At 55.6% G+C, this 17,207-nt stretch overlaps 1 protein-coding gene across 1 annotated transcript in view; it reads left to right on the forward strand.

Moving 5' to 3' along the window:
- Positions 1-559: 559 nt before the first annotated feature.
- Positions 560-17,207, forward strand: part of LOC102941819 (phosphatidylinositol 3-kinase regulatory subunit gamma) — a 346,924-nt gene continuing 330,276 nt past the window's right edge. Inside the window, exons 1-2 of the mRNA XM_037906008.2 lie at positions 560-810; positions 1,549-2,310. Coding sequence (XP_037761936.2) covers positions 2,001-2,310 — 310 coding nt within the window. The 5' untranslated portion in view covers positions 560-810; positions 1,549-2,000. The remainder of the gene's footprint in view (positions 811-1,548; positions 2,311-17,207) is intronic.

Here is a 17,207-nt window from a genome sequence, read left to right on the forward strand (position 1 = left end):
TGGACAATATACACCGACATGCAGTGGCCGTCCCCTGGGAGACACCGCAGCTCAGCCCGGCCCAGCATTGCCCAGCCAGGATTAGCTCCCAGGGCTATTCCAGAGCAGCCCCAGTGAAGCAATTCGTCTAACGGGATTTGGGTAATCCCCAGCTAATCCCCTCCCCTGCCTCATCTACCTGGGCCTGACCTTTCTCTCTGGATCAGCTCCTTTCGCTTCATCTCCCCTCCCACCCCGGGGTCAGTTTTCTCTCCTCCTTTCCCATCCCTCCCGCTATTTGAATTTGCTGCTCCCTCTCCCTTCCTCCCTTCAATGCATCTTTCCCTCCCCTCCCTCGGCCTTGTCTATTTTTACCCTCCAACTGGGCCCAACGCTCCTCCTCAAACCCCGAGCCATGCCGTTCCCGCCTGCTTTTCACATCCTCTTCACTTTTACTCTCTCTCTGCTTGCGGCTTATTCACTCTCTCCTTCCCAGGCTCCCTCCCCACGCCTGGCTCCCTTCTGCCGCAGCAGCGAGGAGACCTATATATCACAGCCAGCGAGGAGGTGTGTCTACTGACATCACCCTATAAATACTGTGCGGCAGTGCAGGAGCATAAGGGGGTCTGGGGGCGGGGGGCCGGGGGAGCGTGAGCGCTGCACGGAGGACCTTGCCTCGGAATCTCTTCCCCCCCAGCAAGGGGAGGCTGGGGGCGCGGGCAGAGACTTGGCAGCTTCCTGAGCCCATCTTTCCCTGCTCTCCCCGGCTGGCAGGGAGCCCCGGGCAGCTGCAGGCGGCAGACAGAGCCGGGACACGCCTGGCACCGAGTGGTAAGAGGCATGCACTTTCTTAGGAGTTGCGGCACCACGGCTAAGTTGTTGCAGCCGGACGCGGGCTGCGCTGGTGGAGGCATGCCGGTGGCATGGGCAGGCGAGGGTAGGGAGCGGATCTGTGTGTGTGTGTGTGTGTTCGAGGTGGGGGGAAGCAGCTGTCTCTCCCTGTGGCTGGCTATTTTCTGCTCCTAAGAGCTGTGGACGTTGGTGGCGGTGGGCAGCAGAGTGAAGGGGAGGCGAGTGACTGACGGGCGCTGACAAACAGGAGCCAAACGGGCTTCTCTCCTCCATGCCTGGGTCGTCGCTGAATGCTGCGTGGCATCACGTCGCTTTGACTTTGCGTGGGTTTGGTGTCCCTCGGGCAGTTACATCCCTGAAGCGATTTTTGAAATGTACCCCCGCTCCCTCAAAAAATTCCCCATCTCCGCGTATTGAACCAGATCCTGGCACGGATCTCCGGCTGCCCTCTGGAGGAGCGTTGTGCGCAGGGAGAGGCGTATGAACGACTGGCCTATGGAGAGAGGGCACCGTGCCCAGTTTCTCCTCCTTTGCCGCCGCTCGGCCCCGCTTTTCTTGCCTGCGGTGCCTGATCCCTGCGGACGCGGGACCTGGCCGAGGCGCCCGTGACTCCCGCGGTCCCGGCGTGGCGTTTTGGGTGGGAAGCTGGGCTCCGTCGGTGCATCGAGGTGGTGATGATTTAAGCATTAATACGCTCGCGCTCTCTCTCCCCCGCAGGGACGGACCAGGCAGGCGATCGCTGACAGAACGGGATCCCAAGCAGCGTCGTCCGGGAAGACAGAGGGCTGGCGGGCGTCGCGGGAAATGTTAGATTAAACCCGAGCTGGGGGAGAGACAGGTAACTGCAATCTCCTCCCTGCGCTCACAGCGGATGGCACTGGGATTATTACGGATGGCTGGCCTGATGGCAGCATGCTCTTGACCCCTTGGGGCTGCCTCCGATCCCCGCGCTCCCGGAGTGGGAGGCTGGCAGCCGGAGCTGCGACTCTGGGGGTGCCCAGGGGGAGTGTTAGAAGTTCTGGGAGCAGCTCTACCGACCTCCTCTCTCTGCCCCCCACCACCCACCTCTGCTCCCAGCCCATCGCGCTCTCTCAGCACCTCCCAGTGCCCGCTGGGACTGGCGGAGAGCCCCTGGCGTGCGAGTGACCCCTTGCCACCAACTTCCTGCCATGGCCTCGTCGGACGGGCTGCAGTACCGGGCGCTCTACGAGTATAAGAAGGACCGGGAGGAGGACCTGGCGCTGTGCCCCGGGGACCTGGTCACTGTCAGCAAGGCGGGACTGCTGGGCACGGCCGACTACAAGGAGGGGGACGAGAGGAGCCCCAAGGGCTGGCTGAACGGCTTCAACGAGCGCACCAAGGAGCGGGGCGACTTCCCGGGCACCTATGTGGAGTACCTGGGCCCTGTGAGGATTGTGGCCACCGCTCTCAAGGCTCGGCCCAGGCCTGTGCCCCCCACCCCCACCAGCCAGCTGTGGGGTGAGTACCAGCTGGGGATGGGGGGTGGGCGGGGAGCGTCTGTTTGATGAGTGTGTTCCTCTCCCCCCGGGTAGCGGCCTCTCAAAACTTGTTAGACCAAGGGGCGGATGTTGTGGGGAGCCACTCTCGAGGCCCCGGGCTAAGGTCAGCCGCGCCGCCCTGAGAGCCCATCTCCCAGGGAATGGGAGGACCCCCACCCACGCACCCCTTCCTCTTTGGGGGCAGGGCTACGTTCAGACAGCTCCCACGGTCTCCAAGTGGCGGGAGGTCAGGCAGCTGGGCCTCAAACCCCTTGGGCTCTATGGGGCAAAACTGGCCCATGCCCCCACAAAGTGGTTGCTCCTTCAAGCACGCCTCCGGAGGGTAGAGAGGGGAGGGGTACATGCCTCCAAGACGCCTCCTCCAAGCTCGTCTTTGCAAGTAGAAAGTGGGGGCCTGCTGGACGCGTGGCTCTGGATGTTTGAGCCCCGCCGGGCGCGCGGCTCCTAACCAGCGGCAGAGACTCAAGGGCGAGTCGGCACGACGCAAGCTGGCTAGGAGTTTGCTGTGCTGGGGCGGGGGGGATTGGACATTGGCACGGAGTCGGCAAGCGTGCCTGGGGTCTCACAGTCAGGGCCTGTTAGAGGCCTCGATCCTGATCACGGGGTAGGACTCTGCTGGCTCCTGATTTACACTGGCCTGCATGAGATCCGGTTCTGGCAGGTTTGACTCATGGAGCAAGCTGGCTTTGGGCCACTGGCTGGCATCACAGGTGACTTTGAATAGCCACCAAAGCTGGGCAGGACGGCGCGGCTAGCACTGCTGTGGACCCCCGGTTCTGTGGTATTTGCCAGGTAGTCCTGCCTCCCAATCCTCGGCAGAAGAGACTGGGGCTTCCTTGACACCGGGGGAATTAAGTCATCCAGGGCCCTCTGGATGCTTGGGCTGCAGTTTTCCGCTGGGAAGTGGGGTTACCTCTGCCGGGGCATGAGGGATGGCAGACCCGAGAGCTCCCTCAGTGTCCCAGTGGAGATGCACGCCAGCCCCAGAGGTCAGATCGGCTCAAAGTTTGGGGGGCTCGGATCTGGGAGGGGGGATGCGGTCGGTTTTGTTCCGAGCATTTTGCAACGTATGCACCGAGCCCGTCGCTCCTCTGAGCCAGGCTGGCCAGAGCATCAAAGGCTGAATGAATGGGATTATTTACGTGCGCCATACAGCTCAACGGAGCGTGTCCGAATTTGTACCAGTGACAAACAGAAGCTGGCAGCACTGCGAGCGAGCCCGGGGCTAAGCGCCCCTCCACTTCTGCAGGCGATCGGGCGCAAGAGCTGGTAGAGAGGCAGGGGAGAAAAAGTCCCATGGCATGCTACCCTGGGGAGCCAAAAGACAGGCTGAATGCCCAGCCCCCAGCAAGACAACTGGTCAGTGGGTAGGATAGGGCACGCAGTGTAATGCTGTCACCTTGGTAAAGCTCTTTTGAGATCTATAGCTGGAAAATGCTGGATAACATCTTGTTATTGCAGCTGTGGGGGACCATGGAAAGGAACATCAGGAGCTGTATGGTCTTAACAGATATGCCCCTATGAGAGGTGTGGCTGTAGAGGTGTAGGATTTCCTTTCAAGGACCCACTGATGGCAGAGGGAAGGTGGTATGTTTCTCCCTAGCTTAGAGTCCTCACTGTCACTTACTCTTTTCTTTCCCCCCTCCCAAAGTGACTTCCAAACTCGTTTCTGGTGTAATTAGTTGTGTATCTGTCCTGCTTTAGTTTCCTGTGTCTTGCAACTTTAAATCTGAATCAGCTCCATGCAGATTGTTATAGAGGGAGGGGTACACACTGTGCTCTCACCGGAAGGCTTTATATTCGTTCTTTCTTGGTCAGTTGCTATTCAGTTGATAATCGAAACTTGTTCTGACTTGGTGTGGGACTCACCCCTGCAGTGCCTCCTGCTGGTTGTCCAGGGAATTAGTATTCCAGCCCCCAGAGCGCCCTCTGTAGGCCACTGTCCCATTTGCCACTGGGCCCCAAGTCCCTCCTGGACCCCAGTGCCCCTTTTACCCAGGGTGCTGCCCCCTGGCAGTACCCCCACAGATCTGGGTCTCCCCTCCCTGGGGAATCCCCACCTCGCCTCAGTCTATGGCCACTGCCAGTCATCAACTAGCCCCCATTCCCTGGGGCCCACTGCAGTGTAAATGCCACTCATCATAGGCAAGAGGGGTTTGGACCTGCTGCCTTTGCCTACCTTTGGCTTCCCTCTGCAACCCCAGTACCTATTTGGCCTTCTTCTAGGCCTGCAGCCTGGGGGGTTTCCAGGCCGGAGCTCCCCAGGCCTTCGTCCAACCCCACTCCACTCCAGATACTATGATACACTCCCCAGCAGCCAGGCACTTCTCCCTCCGCCTTTATAGGGCCAGCTGGGTCTGTTTGGGGCATGGCCTCAGCTGCGGCTGCTCCTCCAATCAGCCCAGCTTTTCCCCTGCCCCAGCCCTCTCCCAGGGTTGTTTTAAGCCCTTCAGGGCAGGAGCAGGTGACCATCCTGCTACACTTGGAAATACATGGCTGCTCTTGGTCTATGGAGAACCCATAAATCCTGACCGTAAGGTCAAAGAAAACTGCAGCAAAACCCTTCTCTTTTCATGGAGTCACTTAAAAACAGGAGCACGTTTCTAGCTAGGGTGCTTGGTGAGTTGCAAATGTATAAATATTTGTAGAGACTGCAAACCGAGTCCGATGCTGCTGTTTGTTGCATGACATGGGTGGAGTCTCAGGTGGAATGTTCTTGGGTCTGGTTTCTGCATTAGCAGCGTCCTTATCTGTGTTGTATTTGAATGAGGATGCCCAGAGTATAGTAGGGCCCGGATAAGTCAGGAGTCGCTCTGGAGAAGTCAATGCAGCTCCATAGCCTGAGAGGAGAACTCAGTCTGTGGGGGAAGAAAATTAGGTTTGTTGTTGTTACTGCAGCCTGATCATTGCTACATGTGTGATTGTGTTAAAGAAACCCCATTTGGCTGCCCAGAGGAGAGGGGAAGGGATGAAGTGGAAGGCTGTGTAAACCCGTGTTGCTGGCAGATCAGGGTGTCAGACTGGCTGGGATTTTTCCCCCGCAAAGCCAAGCAGTTTTATAAATCTGTTTAGGTTGCAGGGTCTCACTGGTGCAATGGTTCCAGGCATGAAATCTCTGGCTAACGTCACGTCTCTCTGACTTTCAGATTATGCGACTGTTTTTGTTGGAGGGAGGAGGGGTTAAGGCAGTGGCTTTCAACCTTTCCAGACGACTGCACCCCTTTCGGGAGCCTGATTTGTCTTGCTTACCCCCACGTTTCACCTCACTTAAAAACGGCTTGCTTGCAAGATCGGACACAAAAATACAAACGTGTCCCAGCCCACGGTTCCTGAACAATTGCTGACTTTCTCACTTTTACAATATAATTATACAATAAATCAATTGCAATATAAGTATTGTACTTACATTTCAGTGTATGGGATATAGAACAGTATAAATAGTCAGTGTCTGTATGAAATTTTAGTTTGTTCTGACTTTGCTGGTGCTTTCTGTGTAGCCTGTTGTAAAACTAGGAAAATGTCTGGATGAGTTGTTGTACCCCCTGGAAGACCTCTGCGGACCCAGGGATGTGCGAACCCTTGGTTGAGAACTACTCGGTTAAGGCACCAAACTGGGACTCAGGACACCTGGGTTCAATTCCCTGCTCTGCCACAGACTCCGTTTGTGAACTTGGCTATGTCACTGAGCCTCTCTGTGCCTCAGTTTCCCATCTGCAAAATGAGGAATAACAATCCACCCGTGGTCTGCCTTGTCTATGACTATAAGCGTAACGCCAGCCGACCCTGGTCATCAGCGGGCGGGATCGAACCTGGGACTTCTGAAGCGTAGCGTGTGAGTCTCTACTGGCTGAGCTCAAAGGCCCCTAGACTCTCTAAAGGGGGGCAGAGCAGCACACCAAGCAGGCATGGGTTACATAAGCTCTTTGGAGTAGGGACTCTCCCGCTGTCTTTGCACAGCACCCAGCACAATGGGGCCCTGAGCTCAGTTGTGGTCCCCTGGGGCTATTGCACCTCAGATTAGAAATCGGTTGCTAAGGCCAACATCGTCAAATTTAGGGGCTTAAACTGAGGCACTTACCTCCATATTTAGGCACGTGACTGAAGAGACCCTGTCTGTCAGAGAGGCCAAGCACACGCAACCCCCCCCCCCCGACTTAATCTTTTAAAAAACATTGAGTATAGCTCGGATGGGGGTGAGCCAAAACCTCTGCTTGATCGCAACCCGTGTGCAGTTACATAATGCACCCGAGCCAAAAGAACCAGCCTGGTTCGTTCTCCTCTCCGCCAGGCCGTGATAAAGGAGAAATCTCTCTCTGGGCATAAGGTCTGTTCGCTTCCTGGCTCGGACCTCTGCTGGGGTTTACTCAGCTCGACACAGCGTGACCTACCCGTGGCCGAACTCTCTCAAGGACCGGCTTAGTATCTCCAATCCTCTGGCGTCTGTCTGCCTGGCTTGTGTCTCGTGCGGGGATTTCGAACCAGGTTAGCAAAAGGGCTTGTGTGGGTTTGAAGCGGGCTGGAGCATTACGCCGTTTTGCTGATTGGAATGTCGGTTTCCTTCCTTCCTTGCCATCTCCCTGAACTCGATGAGCGAGCCCCGCGTTGAGAGGGCACGGCACAGCATTGCGAAGTCGCGGGGGTGGCTGGGAGCAAAGGGTGGTAGCAATGCCCCATATGGCACTGCAGGATCATGCCACGCCTGAGAGGCCCACAGAGAGCGTGATTGATTTAAAGGGGGATTAGCCTCTGAGGAGTGACCTGAAGGGGTGTCCTTATTAGATTTTTCTAGTCCTGACTATTAAGGCTGCAAACTCCACCTGGGATTGGCAAGCCCAGCTGGCTTGCCTCCGCAGCAGTGACGCTTCTGTGATAGAAACCGAGCCGGCCGGTCTGTTGGCGATGCCCTGGGCACAGCACAGAATCCAGCTCGCTCTGCCGTAGCCGGCTGGGCTCTGCAGGAGTGAATGTTTGCAGGTGAATAAAGGGCCAAATTCAGCTGTGCCCTGCCTCCTTGCAGCCATTTACCCCGGTGCCAAGCGAGTATAGCCACTCCTGAAACAGCATGGCAGCATTTTGCACCTACTTTGCATCCATGTAAGCGACCACGGGCAGGGCAGGGCAGTGGCAGATCAAGCCCGGTTTGCACGCTGACACAGGGAACTGTGTTTGTATAGCTGGCCGCTCACTCTTTATTTTTAAAGCTATCGCCGTTCACCCAAAGACTCAGCTGGACCTGGAAGTGGCTGCAGAGGGAATTGCCCTAAATTAACTTTTGACAGGTTGCCATCCATCAGGGCTTTGCAGCCTGTTTCCATGGGATTTCTACCCACTCCCCCAAGAATACAGTTCTACTAACCTCCTGTAAGGTTTCCAAATACACATCTGGGTTGAGTTGCTCTGGAAAACAGCCAGCAACGGTTACAAATACCGAGACTCCTTAAAAGGTGACGACAGCGCGCTGGGTTGACAGGCCTGTCAGAGGATGAAAGTCCTCTCTCTCATGAGCATCTCATGATCCTTACCATATTCATCCTCGCAACACCCCTGTGAAGTGGGGAAGGGCTAGGGCTCGTCTCGCTTCCTTAGATGCCTGATCTGAGGCACGCAGAGTGTCCTCCTGATGTTGCATCATTATAACGCGTGTGTTGGGACATTGCATCAAGAGGCAGCCGTTATGACATTGCAACTCTCTGTCCTTGGCAAGTGGGCAGTGTCAGGACCTGCACCAGGATTTTCTGTGGCCAGCTCCGTCCTGGTGTGGGATCTGCCCCCTTCCATCTGGCTGTTCAGAGGGGAGGGTGTCTAGTGGCTCTCCTGTTTCGTCTCCCCCTAGTACGCCTGGTATTTTGACCATGCTGCCATGCCAGTCACCCTTGGCAGAGATCTAGGTAAAGCAAGCAGAGCACTGAGCTAGCCTGCATGCGACTCTAGATCCAGAGGAGGGGTGTCTCTGCCTTGTTCGGTGTTATCCCATGTGTTGTACAGTGGGCTGCCTTTCGTATGGAAAGGGCAGTATGGAATCACAAGGCGTGTCCTGGGCCAGCGCAGAGCTGTGCAGAGTCGTCTGTGCCACGCCTGCCTTCATTATGCCCCGCTGTGCTCCGCAGTCTGTCATCTGAAGGACGGGTTTATTCAGTGAACGCTGTCTGCCCTGTCCGCGAGCAGGTCACGGTCCTCTGAAATGCCTTGCTGAACTTCAGTCAATGAGCCTCGCCTTGAGGATCACAGGTGAAGAGCTCCTTGTGCCTCTTCCATCTTTGAGCTGGGCTGGGCGGTTTTCATCTTCTGGGGAAGGATCAATCCAAAGGGGCAGGGATGCCGCTCACCACAAATACTCACAGTGAGAATGTTTGTGGCGATTGACCAGTTCTACCCATCGCCAGTTCTCCCTATTGACTTGATCCAAGTTTGAACCCAGGTCTCTAGACATGAAAGGCTTATAGTTAAGGCTACATTTTAGTCACGGGTATTTTTAGTAAAAGTCATGGACAGGTCACGGGCAGTAAACAAAAATTCATGGTCCATGACTTTTACTATATACTCCCATGTGACTGGGGTCTCAGGGGGGCCAACTGAGGTCACTCAATTAGGATGAACTGCAAAAAATGGGGCAGACAATCCCCCAAACTGGTGGATATTCCAGTACTTTGATTTACCAAGCCAGCATAAAATAGCTTCCTTATTACCTCACTGGTTACTCAGAAGTCCAAACAACACGGTTTCCTTAAAGTGATCCAGCCTCAGGCCTCCATCCAGGTACACATGTCAAATATGATGAGGATTACTGAAAATCTTATTCATTATGTAAGAAAGTTCTACAATCCCAAAGGATCGGACACTTTACCTCCCAGGTTAATGAATATTTCAGATCTTATCCAAATACATGCTTACAGCCAATTCTTATTAACTAAACTAAAATTTATTTTAAAGGAAAAGAGAGACAGTATTGATTAAAAGATCAGTATACATACAGACATACGTACAATTCTTGAGATTCAGATTCATAGCAGAGATGGAGAGCTTTGTAGACGCGAAGAGTTCTTTCAGAAATAGTTCATAGGTTATAGTTCATTGTTTGTATTCAAGGTGGTCCAGTCAGGACTGGGATCTCAGTCCTGAGGGCTTAGGCTTCCCCTGCATGAAGCATCAAGCAGGTCTGAGATGACAGGATCAGGACCCAAGGGTCTTTTATACAGTTTTAGGTCTCTTGTGACAGCTTGGAGTCCTTAGGCAAACAATAAGCCTCATGGGGACTTGGAAGTGGACCATTTCCTAAGCATCGCTGGTAATTATCCACACAGATTAACATAAGGCAATTGCCTGCTTTTCCATCATTTGCAGCTGATTTGCTGTACATTTCAAAGAGAAATGAATGCAGTGATATCCTATGTTTACAGTTCATTTAAATGTTAAGATGTCCTTTTGATCTCTGAATTAACAGAATACAGCATAGACAGGGACTGTTCGATTACATTATTGACCTCTACCAATACATATGTAAACACACAAAACCACAAACATTATCTACCAATATGTTTTTAAGGGTTGAATATGGGTCATTTATCCTGCAGGATGCTTAACCTTTCTGGTCATGCGTCACACCCTGACTAAATTTTGGGTGGTAGGGGTGGTCCAAGGGTGCTGCATGGGCTGGGGGAGGTGGCCCGAGACTCCTGCTAGTGCTGGGGGTGGGAGGGTTGGCGGGGCTGGCAGGCTCCCTACCTGGCTCCATGTGTCCCTGCAGCTCCTAGGCGGAGGAGGAGCTAGGGGGCTCCTCGCACTGCTCCTGCCACAAGCACCGGCTGCACAGCTCCCATTGGCCAGGAATCGCAGCCAATGGGAGCTGCAGGGGCAGGGCCTGTGGGCCATGCCAATGGGAGCTGGGGAGCCCTCCACCCTGAGGTAAACGTGTCCCCCAACTCCCTGCCCCTAGCCCTGAGCCCCCTCTCGCACACTCAAACTGCTGCTGTTGACCCACGGGCTGCCCAGCTCGGGCAGTCCCTGAGCCAGCACCGGCCACTGCAGAAGTCACAGAGGTCATGGAAAGTCACAGAATCGGTGACTTCTGTGACCTCTGTGACAGACTCGCAGCCTTACTTATAGTCCATAGCCACATGGTGGCTGTATTTCTGTCAATGGTATATTTAACTTGCAGGAAATTATTCAGTCACTAGATGTCTGTGGATGCAGTACTGAGTTCCAGGCCGGGTGTGTTCACTGGTAAACAAGGGAGGCAAAGTTGGAACTCAAGTTGTGAGGGGGTGCCTCTTTGTGTCTGATTTTACGTTAGTTTTTCTGTAATCAGCTCCTCCTATTTAAGACAGACTGATTTCATTTCTACTTGAGCTTTAAGATGGGCGTTGACTGGGGCTGGAATTTACATGGTGGAAATGAGCATGTAACACTGGCTACATTTGAGTGTCTCCTGCTAGTGGCATTGAGAAGAGCCTGCTGCCTATGTCTACTAGAGGGAGCCCTGTAGAGTCTTTTCCTTTCTGAGCCCCCCACCCCCCCATGCTATAAAAACTCCACGGCCCACCTGTGCCACAATAACTGGTTTTGTGCATATACAAGCCAGGGCTGGCGTTAGGGGGTAGCAAGCAGGGCCATGGCCTGGGGCCCCACGCCACAGGGGCCCCCGTGAAGCTACATTGCTCAGGCGTCAGCTCTGGGTGGCGAGGCTCAGAGACCTGGGCTTCAGCCCCATGCGGTGGGACTTCAGCTTTCTGCCCTGGGCCCCAGTGCGTCTGATGCTGACCATGCTTGGATGCCCCCCCCCCCCCCCCCCCGAAACTTGCTCGAGGCCCCGGGCCCCTGGTTGAGAATCACAGCTTGAGATCAAGCAGCTGGGAAAATCTGGGTGCGGTAGCTCCAGGGCTGTACCCCCGCTGCAGACCTATGCCAAGAGCTGTGAGGTTATTACAAACAGCGCTGGGGCTATTTCCATCCACCGAAGCTTCCTTTGTCCTTGCTGCTGGCCGTTGGCCGAGTTTCACTTCATTAGGTGTAATTGAGATTTCTCGCTCCTGGCTGGACAAACCAGAGAACTTTCTTCGCTGCATGACAGTTTATCAGAGGATGCTTGGTAATGAGGGCCACTGACCTTCAACTGGGGAAAGGGAGAGGAGAAAATGGGTTGGACACGCAGAATTTTAAACAGTGTTTGTTTCCCTCATGCACTGTGCAAAACCGTCCTGAACGTGAATTTATCTGCCACGACCCGAGGTCCAAGGTCCTTTGTTTTTCCTGCAGCCGCTGTTGGCGTGGCTAATGAATGGGAAAATGCTTTGCTTTCAGTGCTCCAATTCCGGTCGGGGACGGTAAGTCAAGGAGAGCCACATTTTCCCTAAAACCCTTTGCTTGACAACGTGTGTGCGAGTGACACGGCTGACGCACCAGGGATCAAACCAGGGCTCTGCAGAGCTAAAAGCATGAGCTGCTGCAGCTTGAGCTAAAGATCTGTAGCTGGGGCTGTAACAGAATCGTGTTGTCTGTGGATTGGGCACACAGAGGGGCCCTGTAACACTGGCCAGTGGGGTGCGTGTCTGCAATAAATTCTTTATGCTGCATGTACTTAGGGGGCCAGCTGGTCCCATGGAGTGGAATTGCCAGAGGAAGTATTTCGTCAGTGACGCCAGCTTCACATTTGACTCTGGTTGGCAGCGGCTCAGAGCTGTTGCCATCCACAACTGACCACCTTGCTGAAAAGCGAAGGGACTGCTGGGCCTATGAGACCGGACGCCTCTCAGCTGAGGTGGTCCTGCGGGGCTGAAGCACTTCAGGCTGTGGTGGTGGCAAAGGGAGGAACCCAGGTTTGTCTCCTTGCACTGGAAATTTACCGTCTGTCCCCCCCCTCCCCGCAGCTCCAAGGCAGCGTGAGCTCATTGAAAAACTCAGACCCAGCTTTTGATCTCCGTACAGCTACAAGGGGGGTCACTCTGGATTTATCGCAGGGTGAATGAGATCAGAAGCTAGCCCGGAACGTCCGCACGTACCTTTTGCGAATGACTTTCTGGGCCTCGAGACTTCTTACCCCAGTTTTTCAGGAAGCTCTTTCGTTTGCCATCGACGGTTGTGCAGTATGTCAGTACAGTTTGCTCTGCCGAACACCCAGCCAGGGATCGGTGTTGCCCCTTGGTTCCCCCAGAAGGCTGGGGTAGGACCTGAAATAGGTTGTGTAAGAGGGGTCTTTATTTAACAAAGCTCATGTCTGACCGGAGACAGACTAAAGCTGTTGCAGCATCCATAAGTTATGCTTACTACTGTTGTGTGTTCGTAAAGCGCTCGGTTGGTGAAAGGCAGTTGTGTACATTAGGGCAGGGGGTCAGGTGGGGAACAGCTGTAATAGCCCCCCCACCTCCACTTCTCCCCTGAGCAAGTGCCCTTGCATATATAGTATGTATGTATTTGCCCAGAGTGGACCATGCATACATGGCCCTGTTGTGTTTATAATTGCACGGGGAAGTATATATAAAACAGACCGCCAGGCTAAAAACGTATCCATGATGTCTTAGAAATAATGCATAGATTTTATGTGCCTCGAGTTGATGTGAACCCTGATGAATTGCTTCGAGCTGACAGAACTTAGTTCTGCCTGAAAATTAAATCTTCCCAACAGGTCTGCCTACATTTAAAACCCGGCTCATTTTTTGTAGGCGGGTGTGTTACTCTGCCCCCTGTGCGACAAGCTTGGGTCCAGTCTAATGTGAGCATTGGCCTGGAGAGAGGTTAATCTAAGACCGTGGGAAGATCCTCCTTTGTCTGTCGTTGTTTATTTGTATTACTGTAGGACCGTCTGGGCCCCCGTTGGGCAAACACATTGCAAGCTCTTTGGGGCATGGATTGCTGATTATTGTCTAAATGGACAGGACAGCCGGGGCAGAGAGGTGAAGTGATAGTCATCTGCTGAGGGTATTTTGGCCTGGAAAATGCTGACTTCTAGGCTCCGCTCCTCAACTGGTGTGAGGCCACATTGTCTGCTGATCAGTGGAGTCCAGCTGAGGATCGGACCCTGTTCCCCCATTTGTGTGCATTAACTGGGAACAGTTGTCTCCATGTACTGGTGGTTCTCTGCCTTTTCCGCACCGGGGGGATTCTCCTCCCATCTAGCCTGGCCTCCCCTTCCTTTTTATAACGTGGGACGGGCAGGGTAGACAGCACCCTTGATTCCTGTGCTTGACCCTGAGGCTGGGAACCCGGGACATACACCCTAGTCGCTAAGCTATGGCAAGAGGCGTTTGTGTATAACCCACCATGTGCTGTGGGCGGCTATAGCCTACTGATCTGAGCACAAACGCAGCATTCAGAGGAGGTTGCTCCGTGGAAACAAGAGGGCAGAGGTTAAGCAAACTCGTCTGCGCGGCGTAAGCAGGTTGCTGTTCCGATATTGCCAGGAACACGGTAACCGCTGCCCAGAGCACCACGCTGGTGCAGGGGCTGCGAAGTCTCCAGAAAGGAAAGGAACCAGCATCATCACGGGGTTGGTGCTTGGCTTGTAGCACTATCCTCGAGAGCCGATCCCCTTGCTCCAAAGGGCCCTGCAAGTTGTTGCTCATTTCGACCGCCCTCGCCAGCTCCGGTACTTCAAAAGGGAAATATTCAACTTGGAAAAGATGTGACCCAGGGAGGGGGGAATATGACAGAGGTCTATAAAATCATGACTGGTGTCAAGACCGTGAATAGGGAAGTGTTTTTTACCCCTTCACATGGCACAAGAACTAAGGGGTCACCCAGTGAAATTACTAGACAGGAGGTTTAAAACAAAAGGAAGTACTACACACAACTCACAGCCAACCTGTGGAACTCCTTGCCAGGAGATGTTGTGAAGGCCAAAAGTATAACTGGGTTCAAAAAAGAACTAGATAAGTTCATGGAGGATAGGTCCATCAATGGCTGTTGGCCAAGATGGTCAGGGATGCAACCCCATGCTCCAGGTGTCCTAAACCTGACTACCAAAAGCTGAGACTGGACCCGATCACTTGATAATTGCCTTGTTCTGTTCATTCCCTCTGTTCAACCCTCACCACGCTCCAGGGCTTGGCACTTTTATTGAATCCATGTGCAACAGTCCTGTGTTTTCCTCCTTAATGGGAAGGGTGGGAACAGCAGTGACACCAGGCACTAGGGACGGGTGTGGGGTGAGGATCGGGGCCGGGCACCGGGGGGTGGGCGTGGAGTGGGGGGCGAGGATCGGGGCCAGGCATGGGGGACGGGTGCAGGGTGAGGATTGGGGCCAGGCACTGGGGATGGGTGCGGGGTGAGGATCGGGGCCAGGCACTGGGGACGGGCGCGGCGCGGGGGTGAGGATTGGGGCCAGGCACCGGGGACAGGTGCGGGGGGCCAGGCACCGGGGACAGGTGCGGGGGGCCAGGCACCGGGGACGGGGGTGGGGCAGGGGGTGAGGATCGGGGACAGGCATAGGGGATGGGCGCGGCGCGGGGGTGAGGATCGGGGCCAGGCACCGGGGATGGGCACCGGGGTGAGGATTGGGGACAGGCACTGGGGCCAGGCACCGGGGACAGGCGCGGTGCAGGCGTGAGGATCGGGGCCAGGCACCGGGGACGGGCGCGGCGAGGGGGTGAGGATCGGGGCCAGGCACTGGGGCCAGGCACCGGGGACGAGTGCGGTGCAGGCGTGAGGATCGGGGCCAAGCACCGGGGACGGGCACGGGGGTGAGGATCGGGGCTGAGCAGCGAGTGTTCCTGGAAGAGTCAGGGACGTAGGTGTGGAGGGGAATGCAGCGCTCAGCACCGATGATGTTGCAAGCCGACTTTGTGGCGCCCTCTGAGGGAGGCTGCTAAGGCGGATTTCCTTGGAGTTTAGTTCCCGCATCTCGTAAGCGCACGAGGTGTTGAAATGCCATCTGGTCTGCTGCAGTGGCTCCTCCTCCTGACCTTCTGGGAGAGGACACGGCACATCAGCCGGGCCCCCCCAAGCAGCCCTGCCTCTGGGCAAAGATCTCCCAAAGCACTGCCCTGCATTTTGTGGCCTGAGTTGGCCTGATCCCAGTACCGTGGAGAGGTGCAGGCGGGTAAAAGATGAGGCAGTTAAATACCAAGGCACGTAGCCTCCTCCTGCCTGGCTTTGCTCACCTTGCCTTCTGCCACTGTGCAGCCCGGGCTGTGAATTCTGGAGGCATCTCCCTTAAATTACCATGAGCCTGGTGTATTCACCCTGCAGCCCGCTACCTTTTCTCCCACCCATCCCTTCGGCCCTTCTGTTTGGATCACACTTGTGATCGGTTTGAGGAGCGGAACTGGGGGAGCCGGGGCCAGGTTTCAGCGGGATCTAGATCGGTCTGACAGCAGGGGGCTTGGGGATGCAAGGCCAGGCCAGGCAAGGGGCTTCTTGCCCATTAACCCTGGAGCCTCAGCAGATAACGCTGGCCTCTCGGCACGCTCAGCAAAGCTCTCTCCGCTACAACTCTGCCGGCCTCCCACAGCGCTCAATGGCAAATGAAATAACTGGGTTCCCCTATGACCGATGGATGGCGGGCTGTGGGCACCAGCCATCTTTGCTTTCCTACTGGGGTGGGCGAAGGGACCTCTTACTCTGAGCATGCTCATTTCACTGCAGCTCCTTCGCTCGACACCCCAGCCTCTGCATCCTCAGGGCCCAGGGTTGCCACCTTTCTAGTCGCACAAAAACTAACACCTTAGCCCCGCCCCTGCTCCGAGGCCCCGCCCCTGCTCATCACATTCCCCCACCCTCTCTCACTTTCACTGGGTTGGGGTGCGGGAGAGGGTGAGGGCTATAACTGGGCATGCGGGCTCCAGGATGGGGACAGAAATGAGGGGTTCAGGGCACGGGAGGGGGCTCCGGGCTGCAGCAGGGAGTTGGGGTGCGGGAGGGGGTGAGGGCTCTGGCTGGGGGTGCAGGCTGTGCGGTGGGGCTGGGGATAAGGGGCTTGGGGTGCAGGAGGGGGCTCCAGGCGGGGGGTGGGACCGAGGGAATCGGAATGCGGGAGGCGGCTGCAGGTTGAGGCAGGGGGTTGGGGTGCAGGAGGGGGTGAGGGGTTCAGGGTGTGGGAGGGAGCTCGGGGCAGGGGGTTGCGGTGCAGGGGGGGTCTGGGCTCTGGGGTGGGTTTGGGGATGAGGGGCTGGGGTTCAGGTGTGGGCTTAGGGCTGGGGCAGGGGGTTGGGGCGTGGACTTACCTTGGGTGGCTCCCAGTGAGCGGGGCAGGGCTAAGGCAGGCTGCCTGCCTGGCCTGGCACCGCACAGTGCACCAGAAGCAGCCAGCAGGTCCGGGTCCTTGTCACAACCCCCTCCGTGCGCATTGAGGGCTGTCTCTCTCGTCACCGGTTTGCCTTCCCGTTTCCCAGCAGCCCTGTAGCCAGCCAGCAAACATCCCGCTAACCCGGTCACGTGCAGCATTCATAGGTAGTCCCAGAGCAGCCCCAGGTCTGTCACCGGCACTCCACCACACCTCTGCCTCCCAGCCCTGCCTGCGTCTCTGAGGGCTAGTGACGGATACCAGTGGCTGAGATGAGGAAGTGTCGGCTTCTGCGTACGGCAGGGGACTGAGACTCCAGAGATCTGGGTTCCGCTTCCACCCCTCCCCAGAACATCCTGCTCTTCTAAGATGCATGTATCAGCAACACCTGCCTCGGTGAAGCTAAGCCTGCTGACCTGGCTAATTTACAGCCTGCGGACTTGGCTGCTTTTAGCAATAAGCCATAGTGGTTTTAGGCACTTTACTGGTTTGCCAAAGTCTCCCCGTACACAGTCACTTCATCTCTCAGTGGTTCAGGTTCCTGTCTGTACAATGGGTACGGCGCTCCGTCTTCTCCCGCCCCGCTTTGTCTGTCTGGGCTATTTACATTGTAAGTCCTCCAGGGAAGGGCTCGTCTCTCACTA

Source organism: Chelonia mydas, chromosome 8 (assembly GCF_015237465.2).
Source record: "Chelonia mydas isolate rCheMyd1 chromosome 8, rCheMyd1.pri.v2, whole genome shotgun sequence".
Taxonomy (NCBI): domain Eukaryota; kingdom Metazoa; phylum Chordata; order Testudines; family Cheloniidae; genus Chelonia; species Chelonia mydas.